The sequence below is a fragment of the Ursus arctos genome, chromosome X (genome assembly GCF_023065955.2).
Source record: "Ursus arctos isolate Adak ecotype North America chromosome X, UrsArc2.0, whole genome shotgun sequence".
Classification (NCBI taxonomy): domain Eukaryota; kingdom Metazoa; phylum Chordata; class Mammalia; order Carnivora; family Ursidae; genus Ursus; species Ursus arctos.
The window spans coordinates 64258938-64272005 of NC_079873.1; the positions used below are offsets into that span (position 1 = coordinate 64258938).

Sequence of the window (13068 nt, forward strand, 5' to 3'; positions counted from 1 at the left end):
CTAGAATTCAACCACAAGAAAAAACTGAGGAAAGACCACAAATATATGGAGGTTAAATAACATACTACTAAACAATGAATGCTCAACTAGGAAATAAAGAAGAAATAAAAAATACATGGAAACAAATGAAAATGAAAACAGAATGATCCAAAACCTTTGGGATGCAGCAAAAGTGCTCCAAAGAGGGAAGTTCATAATAATATAAGCCTATATCAAGGTGAAAGAAAAATCTTAAACAATCTAACCTTACACCTAAAGGAGCTAGAAAAAGAAAAAAAAACTATAGCCAGCAGAAAGAAAGAAATAATAAACATTACAGGAAAAATAATGGGATAGGCTGGTGATGGGTAGTAAGGAGGGCACATATTGCATGGTGCACTGGGTGTTATATGCAACTAATGAATCATCGAACTTTACATCAAAAAAATAAATAAAAATTAAAAAAAGAAAAATAAATGATAAAGAAACTAAAAAAATAATAGAACAGATCAATGAAACCAGGAGCTGGTTGTTTGGGGAAAAAAAATCAATAAAATTGATAAATCTCTAGTTAGACCTATGATGAAAAAAAAAGAAAGGACTCAAATAAGTAAAATCACTATCAGAGAGGAGAAATAACACCCAATACCACAGAAATACAAACAACCATAAGAGAACATTATGAAAAACTACATATACTAACAAACTGGAAAACCCTGGAAGAAATGGATACATGCCTAGAAATATATAAACTACCACAAGTAAGAGGAAGATAGAGAAAATCTGGACACACTGAAACCAGCAAAGAAATTGAATCAGTAATCAAAACTCCCAACAAATAAAAGTCCAGAGCCAGATGGCTATACAGGGGAATTCTACCAAACAGTTAAAGAAGAGTTAACACTCATTCCCTTCAAACTACTCTAAAAAACAGAAAAGGAAGGAAAACTTCCAACTTCATTCCATGAGGCCAGCTTTACCCTGATACCAAAACCAGATAAAGACACCACTAATAAATAGAACTACAAGCCAAAACAATACCTTTGATGAACATAGATGCAAAAGTCTTCAACAAAATAGTAGCAAACTGAATCCAACAATAAATTAGAAGAATCATTCACCATCTTCAGGTGGGTTTTATTTCTGGGTTGCAAAGGTAGTTCAACATTCACAAATCAATCAATGTGATACATGACATCAATAAGAGAAAGGATAAGAACCATATGATTTTTTCAATAGACACAGAAAAAGCATTTGACAAAGTACAACATCCATTCATTATAAAAGCCCTCAGCAAAGTAGGTTTCAAGGGAACAGTCCTCAACATCATAAAGGCCATATATGAAAAACTCACAGCTAACATCATCCTTAATATGACAAAACTGAGAGACTTTTCCCTAAGGTCAGGAACAAGACAAGGATTGTCCACTCACCACTTTTATTCAACATAGTACTGGAAGTCTCAGACAAAGCAATCAGACAACAAAACGAAATAAAATTCATCCAAATAGGGAAGGAAGAAATAAAACTTTCACTATTTGCTGGTGACATGATACTGCATAGAGAAAACCTGAAAGACTCCACACACATACACACACAAAACTGCTGGAACTGATAAACAAATTTAGTAAAGTCACAGGATAAAAACATCAAAATACAGAAATCTGCTTCATTTCTATATATCAATAATGGAGCAGTAGAAAGAGAAATTAAGAAAACAATCCCATTTACAATTACACCAAAAATAGTAAGATATCTAGGAATAAACCTAACCAAAGAGGTCAAAGATCTGGACTCTTAAAACTACAAAACACTGATGAAAGTAAATGAAGATGACACAAAGAAATGGAAAGACATTCCATGCTCATGGATTGGAAGACCAAATATTGTCAAAATGTCTATAGTACCCAAAGCAATCTACAGATTTAATGCAATACCAATCAAAATACCAACAACTTTTTTTTAAAGAACTAGAACAATCCTAAAATTTGTAAGGAACCACAAAGACCCCAAATAGCCAAAGCAATCTTGAAAAAGAAAAGCAAAGCTGGAGTCATCACAATTAGAGGTTTCAAGTTACATTACAAAGCTCTAGTAATCAAAATAGTATGGTACTGGCACAAAAATAGACACATAGAAAAATGGAACACAATAGAAAACCCAGAAATAATCCTACAACTATATGGTCAATTAATCTTTTAACAAAGTAGGAAGAAATATCCAATGGAAAAAAAAAGAGTTTCTTCAATGACTGGTGTTGGGGAAACTGGAGAGTAACATGCAAAAGAGTGAAAGTGGACCACTTTCTTAGAACATACATAAAAATAAATTCAAAATGTGACCTAAATGTGAGACCTGAAACCATGAAAGTTATAGAAGACAACACAGGCAGTAACCTTTTTGACATTAGTTGTAACAACTTCTTACTATATATGTCTCCTGAGTCAAGGGAAACAAAAGCAAAAAGAAATTATTGGGACTACATCAAAATAAAAAGCTTCTGCACAGTGAAGGAAGTAATCAAGAAAACTACATGGCAACCTCCTAAATGGTAGAAGGTATTTGCAAGTGATATATCCGATAAAGCATTAGTATCCAAAATATATAAAGAACTTATAAAACTCAACACCCCAAAACAAATAATCTAATTAAAAAATGAGAAGACATGAACAGACTTCTTCCTTGACATCAAGACATCCAGATGGCCAACAGACACATGAAAAGAGATCATCATCACTTACTGTGAGGGAAATGCAAATCAAATTTATAATGAGATACCACATCACACCTGTCAGAATGTCTAAAATCACCAACACAAGAAACACAGGTGTTGGCAAAGTTGTGGAGAAAATGGAACCCTCTTGCACTGCTGATGGGAATGCAATCTGGTTTAGTTACTGTGCAAAACATTAAGATTCCTCAAAAAGTTATAAGAAGAACTACCTTATGATACAGCAATCACACTACTGGGTATTTACCCAAAGAATACAAAAACATTAATACAAAGGCCTACATGCACCCTTATGTTTATAGCAGCATTATCAACAATACCCAAGATATGGAAGGAGTGCAAATATCCACTGAATAATGAATGGATAAAGATGTGGTGCATGTATACACACACACACACACACACACACACACACACACACACACACACAGTGGAATATTATTCAGCCATAAAAAAGAATGAAATCTTGCCATTTGCAACAACATGTATGGAGGTAGAAAGTAACACACTAAGTAAAATATGTCAGTTAGAGAAAGACAAATACCATATGATGTCACTCATATGTTGAATTTAAGAAACAAAACAAATGAGCAAAGAGAAGAAAAGAGAAAGAGACAAATCAAGAAAAATACTCTTAATTATGAGAACAAACTGATGGTTACCAGAGGGGAGGTGGATGGGGGGGATGGGTTAAACAGGTGATGGGGATTAAGGAGTGCACTTGCCGTGATAAGTACCAGGTGATGTATGTAACTGTTAAATCACATATTGTATACCTGAAATTAACATAACAGTGTATGTTAACTAACTGCATTTAAAATAACAATTTTTAAGAAAGGACAGCACCCGATGTGGCTGTGGACATGACACCACATGTCTATGTCCTGTTTCTTTTTTTTTATAATAATTTTTTATTATGTTAGTCACCATACAGTACATCCGTAGTTTTTGATGTAAATTTCCATGATTCATTACTTGTGTATAACACCCAGTGCACCATGCAGTACGTGCCCTCCTTAAAACCCATCACCAGCCTATCCCACTCCCCCACCCCCCCTCCCCTCTGAAGCCCTCAGTTTGTTTCCCAGAGTCCACAGTCTTGTTTCTTTCATCCTCCATCCACACCTTGTACCAGCACCCCTCATCCTTCCCAGGTCTCATGCACAGTGCCCCTGAGGGAGGAAATGCAAAGCATGGGATATGTCTGATGTACATGGTCCCGTGGTGGTCTTTTTGTACACTCACCTTGTTTTATAGAAATAAATATTACTGGCCAAGTTCTCTTTCTTTGAAAAAAGAAAGATAAGAGATAACAATTGTTGGCAAGGATGTGGAGAAAAGGGAAAATTAGTATAGCCATTATGGAAATATTTATGGGGGGGTTCCTCAAAAAATTACAAATACAACTATCATTTGATCTAGTAACCCTACTTCTGGATATATAACCAGAGGAACTGAAATCAGATCTTCAAGAGATATCTGTACTCCTATGTTCACTGTAGCATTATTCACGATAGCCAAGATATGTTAATAATCTGTATGTCTTTCTACAGATGAATATAAAAAATGTAATACACACACATACACACATACACTCACAACCCACAATGGAATATTAGCCTTTAAGAAGAAGGAAATTTTGTCATTTGCGATAACATGTTTGGAGCTGGGAAGACATCATGCTAAGCAAAATGAGGAAGACAGGGCAAGAGAAATATTGCATGTCACTTACATATATAATCGAAAACAGTCATACTCATATAAACAGAGAGTAGGATGGTGGTTGCTAGGGGCTGGAGGAAGAGGAATTGGGGAGACACTGGTCAAAGCGTATAAAGATTCGGTTATTCAGAATGAGTAAGTTCTGGGTATCTAAGGTACAGCATGGTGATTAGTTAACAATACTGTATTGTACACTTGAAATTTGCTAAAAGGAGAGATCTTAACTCTTAACACACACAGGGTAACTATGTGGGGTGATGGATATGTTATAATTAGTTTGATCATGGTGACCATTTCTCAATGCATACATATAACAAGATATCAAGTTGTACACTTTAAATATACACAGTATTTTATGTCAGTGATATCTCAATAAAGTTGCTAAAGATAGATATCTGCTTTTAAGCCACCCAGTCTGTGGTATCATTTTGTAACAGCCCAAGCTGACTAATATAGTAGGCTAAAGACTAAGGTGATAGCAATAGAAACGTAGACAAAGGATTTAAGTGGTATTAAAGAGCTTTAGAATTCACAAAACTTAGCAACTGACTAGATATGAGGGGTAAAAGAAGTGTTTAAGACAACTGCAAGATTTTAAGTTGGGTTAATAGAAAGATGGTGGTGGCATTAACTAAAGTAGTGAGTGCAGAAACAGAAGCATGTTTGAGACAGAAAGATGGATGATAAGCACCCAAGGAAATTATCTTAGGAAGCACTTGGAAAAGAGACAGGTAGAATAAAGAGATGTTAGGGCTAGCTATGTGAATTTGGAGAGTCATCAGCATGAACATGATTGATATGGTTATTAGATTATTTGTAGAAGACCAAAAGAAAAAGAAAGACCCAAACAAACAAACAAATCAAGAAACCTGTGGGAAACTCTGCAAAAAGGAGGTAAGTACAGCCAAAGAAAAGAAACGGAAAATATAGAACTATAAGAAAAACAGAGATGTATGATAATCAGGAAAGAAACCTGTCAGTAGAGTTCCTAGAGGGGGTATTTAATAGTATGTAAAGATAGAGAAAATCAAGGAGATAGGGACTAAGAAAAGAACACTGGTTGGTTACTAAAGAGAACAGGTGATTCAGGGGAGAACAGCTTTTGGAGAGTGATGGGGTCAGAAGCCAGCCTATAAAGGATAAGGGAATTTTTAGGTGGAAAGAAAATAGAAGCAAGAAATATAAGCTATTCTTTCTAATAGCTTGACAGTGAAGGGAAGGGAAAAAAGAGAAGAAAGTGGCATGTGTAGGCAATGTGCAGCATGACTAGAGAAGAGAATAAAGATACAAAATGGGAAAAATAAAGGCACTAAATTATTTTAAGGTAATCAAATGTTTCAATATTTTTCATATAACCAATATAAAATATATCCTTAGAAAGCCAATTTTTAAGTCATTTGACAGTTCAACGACGGTGGATATGTTACTTAATCTTTCATTAAAATTTATAAAAAATAAAAATACATTTCATATATTAAACTATATTGATAGCAAAGGAAAAAACATTCCAAAATCATTTTTAGGTAGGTCTTATATTTTTAAGGGCTATCTCAATTTTAAAAAAGGGTTTGGTTTGAAATATCTCTTCATTTAGTTTTCCCTACCTATTTATTTCATATTTTATTTTAAAAGACTAAAATATGTTTTTGAAATAGTTATGGAATCTGCTAATGGCTTGTTCCTGATTGTGGATATGAAACCCTATCTTATTCAAATTTTTTGACAACATTAAAATTGTCATTAACTATAAGGGCACGCTAATTTTTACTACCTAAATACATCAGCCAGCTTTTAAATGATTTATCTGCCATCATAAGAGAACAAAGAATAAATGTCCTGTCCATATTTATTTCCTACCTTGTTTAATTGGTAAAACTCTATTCCGAAATGATTTGGCTTTCCCTGGGTCATGGCTATTTCCACTTCGGCTATAGCCACTGAAGCTCGATGAAGAAAATGGCCCATCCAGTTCATCATCAAGTAAATATGATGAAAGGCCTTCAGCAGCATCTGAAACTTATATTTAAAAAGATTGTAATATTAATTATCATGTTTCAGGAAAATTAAACAGGTTGTTTTTAAAATGATATCTCAGTTATTTTACTCCAACATCAAACACACAAGTTGTTTGAAGAGGGAAATATGAATATTTTGAGAACAAATGTTTCATCACATCATTAAGTTTTCAAGCACAGAATGCCAGAAAAACTTGTCCAAGAAAACCACCTCCCCAGATAATGAATCCTCAATTTTCATGTTTGCAAATATGTTGTAAATGAGTGCTCTGAGATATTACAGAGTTGAAAATAATAGTCACAGAATTTTAAACCTAAGAGACTTAAAATTCATCTAGTCTCAACACTTTCATTTTAAAAATGAAGAAACTGAATTCTATGGCCTAATATCTTACCCAAGGCCACACAGTTAGAAGGACTGGGAATAAAATACAACTTTTCTACATCTAAATCCATTGCTTTTTGTAGTATAGATCATGCTGCCTCTTCTACATCCTTAATATCAGTATTAAACTGAAAATATAGAACATTGAAAACAAAAGACATTTACCGGGAGACGAGAAAGGAGAGCTAGTCCTGGCATAAGACACTGAGGTATTCTGGTCATTTTTAGGCTGCAACTTCATTTGTTTTTGCTTCCCTTTGGGACTACAATTTAAAATATATAACAATGAACATTTGTTTTTTCTATTAGCAACATATTATGATAGTATGATACAAAATCCTTAAGCTGACCAAAGAAATGCCTTATAATTTAGGTGAAATGCTTCAAATTGGTAATATGACAAAGTTGAAAATCAATCATTAAAATTAAAAAAAATAGTTTTTGGCATAATAAAATCCACATAAACAAAGCTTTGGGTTACCACTCCATCTTTACACAAGTACAAGAGTTCTTAAAAATCTTTTTGGTCTTTGGATCTTCTCAAACTGTTCAATAAACTTTAAGAAATGAGGTAATATATACAAAATGCCTTAAAACATAAAATTCTACATCAATGTAACATACCTAGGAGCTCTGCTACTAGATAATGAACTGCTGCTGCTTCTTAGACGTTTTCTGTACCGGGGCCTTCTCCTCTTCTGACTCTGCATTCCTGACTTATATTCAGAGATGATATTTTTAATATGACTTTCAAATAAGGCAGATAATCGCAGTGTCATGCTATAGATCTGAAAAGGCAGAAATCAACTACTTTAATTATACGAAAATAAAAAGTATAAATATGCTTGGACTAGTATCAGCATTATCCTTTCAGGCAAAATATATGTGTAATTTCATACACTTGAAAAACTCTTCTTAAAGAATTAAAATAAGATATCATTATGGAACTTTATATCAAAAACTAGGGATGTACTGTATAGTGACTAACATAATATAATAAAAAATATTATTAAAAAAGATATCATTTTCACCTAGAAATTAACAAAGATTTTAAAAGATCATATCCAATATTGGGAAGGGTAGGAAAAAGATTCGCATACATTGCCAGAGAATATTTTAACTGGAACAACATTCTAAAACAATAATTTGCATTATGTACCAAAAATATTAGAAATATAGCTATCCTTTCACAATAATTTTGCTTCTGGGAATTTATCCTAAGTAAATATTAGAGAACTGTACACACAAAATAATTATGTTCAAGAATGTTAAAGATGAAAGCCACAGCATTATTCATATAAAGTTAAAAACTAGAAACCACCTAAATCTCAAACACCAGGGCACTGGTTAAATAACCTAAAACAACCATACAGTAGAATACTACAGAGACATTAAAACTGTTTTCAAAGAGTCATAATGACATGGGAAAACGTTCATAATGTATAAGCTGAAAAAAGTCTTCAAAATATGAAACTTACAGTTTCAAATATTATAAACATATGTAAGTATATATGTAGGAAGTAAACCAAAAGTGAATATGCCTGCAGATATTAGTGAAAATTCATTTCATATGAGGTGAAAGTGGGCAAGTATATATCTACTGCACAACTGATTTAAAAGTTAATCAGACACCAGTGATTACAAAAATCAGAAATTATTACTATTTTTTTGTTCACAGGGAAAATAAACTTCAGTAACCATGTCAGAACTGTAATATATACTTCTTTAGCGGTTTTAAAACTGATGAAAGAAAACTACCTGATATACATATATATGTAAATGCCTAAGTAATTAATCCACCTAATATTGTTTTTCCATACCCTTGACTTTTTATTAGAGGTATAAGCTTTGGAGTTGCTGAATATTTGGCGAACGTCCTTATAAAATTCCAGAGGACTACCATAATTTCCTGCTTCCAAAGTTTCTTTCACAGTGCTGAAGTCCATAGGAGTGTCTATAATATCTGGATAACCCTACAAAGAAGAATGTGCTATTAAATACACAGGCTGGGTAACAATACTACATAATACAATGGTACTGAGATTTGCATCACCAATCCACCATGAAATAAACACACTGCTTTTCAATCTGCCAATTATTTACCCCAATCAAAACCATTCATTTAAACAGTTTCTTTGGTAGCTCAGGAAAACAGCAAGGGTCTTTGGGAGAGTCTTGGCCTTCACCCTGAAATCGATAACCATATGATTCTCTCAAGAGACAGAATAGAAAATGCACAGCCACTGGCTTTATCCCTACAGAATTCAGAATTCCATTTTTTGCTTAAAGGTTGAAGCAGCCCCCAATTCCCTGGCAAAGTGTTCAATGAAGGCAGATGGGATTATTCACATATAATTAAACAGTTCCATGTCACAAATTAGCTACGTATTTCCAAGATATTCCCAGCTAAGAGGTCATTCTACCTAAAATGTCATTAGTTGAAGATCAAAGTCAAACTGGTCATGTCTGTGCCTAGCTCCTATATTTTTGCTTTTTAATGAATATGACACTTACGCTTCATTGGAGGTCTGTAGTCTCATAAATTCTGAATTAGTTTGATTTGATCAGGGAAGGGAGAAGATTCTCTCCATTTTAACCTAAATCTGTCAAGTTTAGGTAAGATATGCCTAAGTTTATCATATAGAATGAAATCTAAAATTTATACATCTATATATACCATAACCATCAATAAATACACATTTTGGAGTGAAAACCACAGTCAGTATTAGATCCCTCATCCCATTTAAAATCATTAACAATCACCACATTTCTTCCAAAGAAGCTGCCAAAGAGCCAGAAGAATGGGCAGAGGAGAAGTATTATAAAATAAGAGAAAATATTTTTCCAAGTGTAAGAGACCATGATTGCTCTTAATTAATCTTTAAAAATATTTTTGTCTTAAATCATAACAACCAAAAGTATATTCCAACATAGCATAGCTTATGAAACAAAGATTTTCATAGAGGAAATATGTTGGAACTTGTGTAATCTGACTAAAACTCAAAAGACCAAGTAAGGTTGCTGAATGAAGTCTCAGTGGGTACAGACATACTGTGCAGTTAATGTTTTCCACTCCGCTACAGTAACTTTAGATTTATAGAAACAAATAAACATGTACGCAGATGCCACAAAGAACACACTTGGAAACACGTGTTGATTTAAAAGACAAAAACATAGGGGCGCCTGGGTGTCTCAGTCGGTTAAGCATTTGATTCTTGGTTTTGGCTTAGGTCATGATCTCAGGGTCTTGAGATCGAGTCCTGTCGGGCTCCCCACTCAGTGGGGAGTCTGCTTCTCTTCCTCTCCCTCTGCCCCTACCCCCTGCTCGTGTCTCTCTCACTCTAAACAAAATAAATAATCTTTAAAAAAAAAACCTTGAAAAAACAAACCAAAAAACCCCCACAAAAAACAAAACAAAAACAACTAAAAAAATCAAAGATAAAAAGAGAGTGAGAAGAGTTGGAAAACAGCCTTACAAATTATAAAAGTTTCCTTTACAGTATGGAAATTTTAAAAATTAAAACAATGCAAAAACAACCAGTGTATGTCTTTTAAGAGACTACTAGGTCTACCTCAGAAAGAGATGGATCTTGTCTTTCTGGAGCAACTGACTCTGACGATTCTCCCTCTTGCTCTTGATGGCCCTATTAGGGTAAAGAGGATATATTGTATTTCCAGACTACTACAACAAAGTATCAAGATTTGCAATGCAATTATGATTTAAAGCTTGAAGTTCCATAAACAGGAATTAGTTTTTTACTGACTGTACTTTAAGATGAAGGAATTCTACATTCACCATTGTCCTCTACTATAAGAAACACAAGACTCATTTATTCTACTCAAACTCCCTACAAACAAAATGAGCTTTGTTGAACATAATTTTGTTTTTTATTTGAATATTTTTTCCCAACTAAAACCTGTGTATGCAGAAAATATTTATGTTCACTAATTTCAGAGGTTGGTCTGAAGCATTTCTGAAATACTGCTGTAACTTTTCTCTGAAAAAGTTGATAGATTTGCTATCTATACTAAATGGTTATTCAACACATAAATAGATAAACTCCTAAAAAAAGAATCCTATAATCTAAGTTCTCATGTTTTCATCTTTGATGAAAAGTAATATGGCATACATTGATTACTCTAAGTGATCAATCATCATGTGTTATTGGATAACACATTTAGTATAAATTAAACAGGGCTGACATGTTACAAGGGGTCTCCAGTGAGTAGAAATGTATTAGAAGTTTATAAAATTTATTAAACAAATATCCAAAATGAAAGCAGGAAGGACTGCAAGGGTATTTAGATTCAAATTTGGTTCACAACTATATAATTAACACACAAAGTACATGACCGGAATTTCAGTCATAATTAATCAAACTACCCACCTTCACAATTAAAAGATATTATACCAAAAAAGGAAGGAAGAGGAAGAAAGGAGGGAGGTAGGGAGGGATAGAGGAAGGGAGGAAGGAAAGAAGAAAGAAAGGAAAGAAGGGGAAAAGCAGCTTTTAACTAGATTTTAGCATGTACATTTGTGGGAAATTACATATTGGAAATGATTTAAACAAGTGTATGTTTACTGGGTAAGAAAGATGATCAGCTGGCTGTCGAAATGGCTCTGAGTCTTCGCGTTCATAAATGAGGCTCAACAGTTCTTTGCATTGTTTTCTCCAAGCATCAGGATTACACTTTAAAGACTGTCTTCTGCCTCGGCATTTGACCTGTAGATTTTAATAGAATTATATATAAAAGCTCTTTCCTTAACTATTCATTGATTTTCTCCTGTTTTCAAATGTTAATATAGCTACATAACATAGAGGAGCTGCTATTTAAGTTTCTCAGTTTAGACATCATTCTCCCTGACAAAAATATATATAATAAAAACTAGACAGTATATTCATGGAAATAGCAAGAATTCTAGTATTCTGAATTTTCATTTTAAGAAAATCTGAACCACAAATAAAATAGAGGAACATTTTTTTTTCTCTACAAGGTTAATAATCTTAATGTCTTAATATTTGCTGGTAGTTAACTATGCTTGACAATGGCATCATAATTTTCTCAAAACTCAAATATATATAATGCATATTTATATATTTATATATTATGTATTTATTAATTGTGTGTGTATGTGTGTGTGTGTGTGTGTGTATGTATGTACATATATCTCCCCTGTTGTGTAGGATATATATATATCCTTTGTTGTCACGGTACATTCTAGCCCTTACCATTTGATGCCTTTTTATATGATTTCTTTCAGTATTTCAAAGAAAATTTTCCTTATATAAAACAAGTATTTGTCTAATTACCTTGGAGAGGAAGTGTACAGAACAGAATTAACATAACAGACAGATCTGAGGCTGCTATCTTTACCAGGGCTTGCTTATAAGGTTGGCCTTTGGTTGTCATTCTGGATACTTGGCACTTGAACCATTTTCTAAATACTAAAGGTGGTTTACTATGCCTACACTGTTTGTACAAACAATGTGATTTGTACTGAACACCTGCTTTCCTGTACTTTTCCTATGCTTTCTGGCTTTCTGGGAGTCTGGAATCTTGGCATGTGCTAATCAGATGGTGTCTATATAACCAGTTCCCAATAAATTCCTTGGGGTCTGAGCCTCTAATCACATATATATATTGCTACATTTTCAATGTAGGGGAAGAGTGTGCTCTGTATGGCCTTTCAAAGAAGGGAGAAAGCATAAAGAAGCCTACACATGGATTCCTCCAGACTCTGCCTGTGTTTATTTCCCTGTGATCCAGCTGTATATCCTTTTTATGTCACTGTAATAAACCTTAGCAATGAATCACAAGTATATATACTGAGTTCTGTGAATCTTTATAGCAATTCTCCAAATGGGTGGAGTTGGTCTTAGGGATGCCTGACACAGGAAACCTGAATTTTTTTCTTCTCAGCAGGTTATTTGATTCACTCACCCTTCTTCCAGATGAAGTACCAGGGCCATCTGAATCTAAATCAACCAATTCCGTATCCTAAAATTAAAAGGGAAGATGAGGAAAGATGTTAAGTTATATTCAAAGTCTTACTGAATTGATTAACATTTACAAAGAAATGGCAAATACAATCACAATTAACTCCCTTATTGGAACAGGCAGCAGGCTGAACAAAGTTTGAAGGTACAATTACTCCAAACTTTGCCTGTACATTAGATACAGACTGAAAAATATATTGGGAGAGGAAGAGTAAACAAGGTCTCTCTTTAAATCAG

The 13068-nt window shown here is 33.7% G+C and overlaps 1 protein-coding gene across 4 annotated transcripts in view; it reads right to left on the reverse strand.

Annotated features, from left to right (window-relative positions):
• BRWD3 (bromodomain and WD repeat domain containing 3) overlaps positions 1 to 13068 on the reverse strand; it is a 219772-nt gene that overhangs the window by 20143 nt on the left and 186561 nt on the right. For all 4 annotated transcript variants that reach the window (XM_026480138.4, XM_026480137.4, XM_044377544.3 and 1 more), the window contains 7 exons: positions 12776 to 12832; positions 11416 to 11556; positions 10405 to 10476; positions 8653 to 8805; positions 7457 to 7620; positions 6998 to 7095; positions 6290 to 6448 (listed from right to left, as the gene is read on the reverse strand). In XM_026480138.4, coding sequence (XP_026335923.1) covers positions 6290 to 6448; positions 6998 to 7095; positions 7457 to 7620; positions 8653 to 8805; positions 10405 to 10476; positions 11416 to 11556; positions 12776 to 12832 — 844 coding nt within the window. The remainder of the gene's footprint in view (positions 1 to 6289; positions 6449 to 6997; positions 7096 to 7456; positions 7621 to 8652; positions 8806 to 10404; positions 10477 to 11415; positions 11557 to 12775; positions 12833 to 13068) is intronic.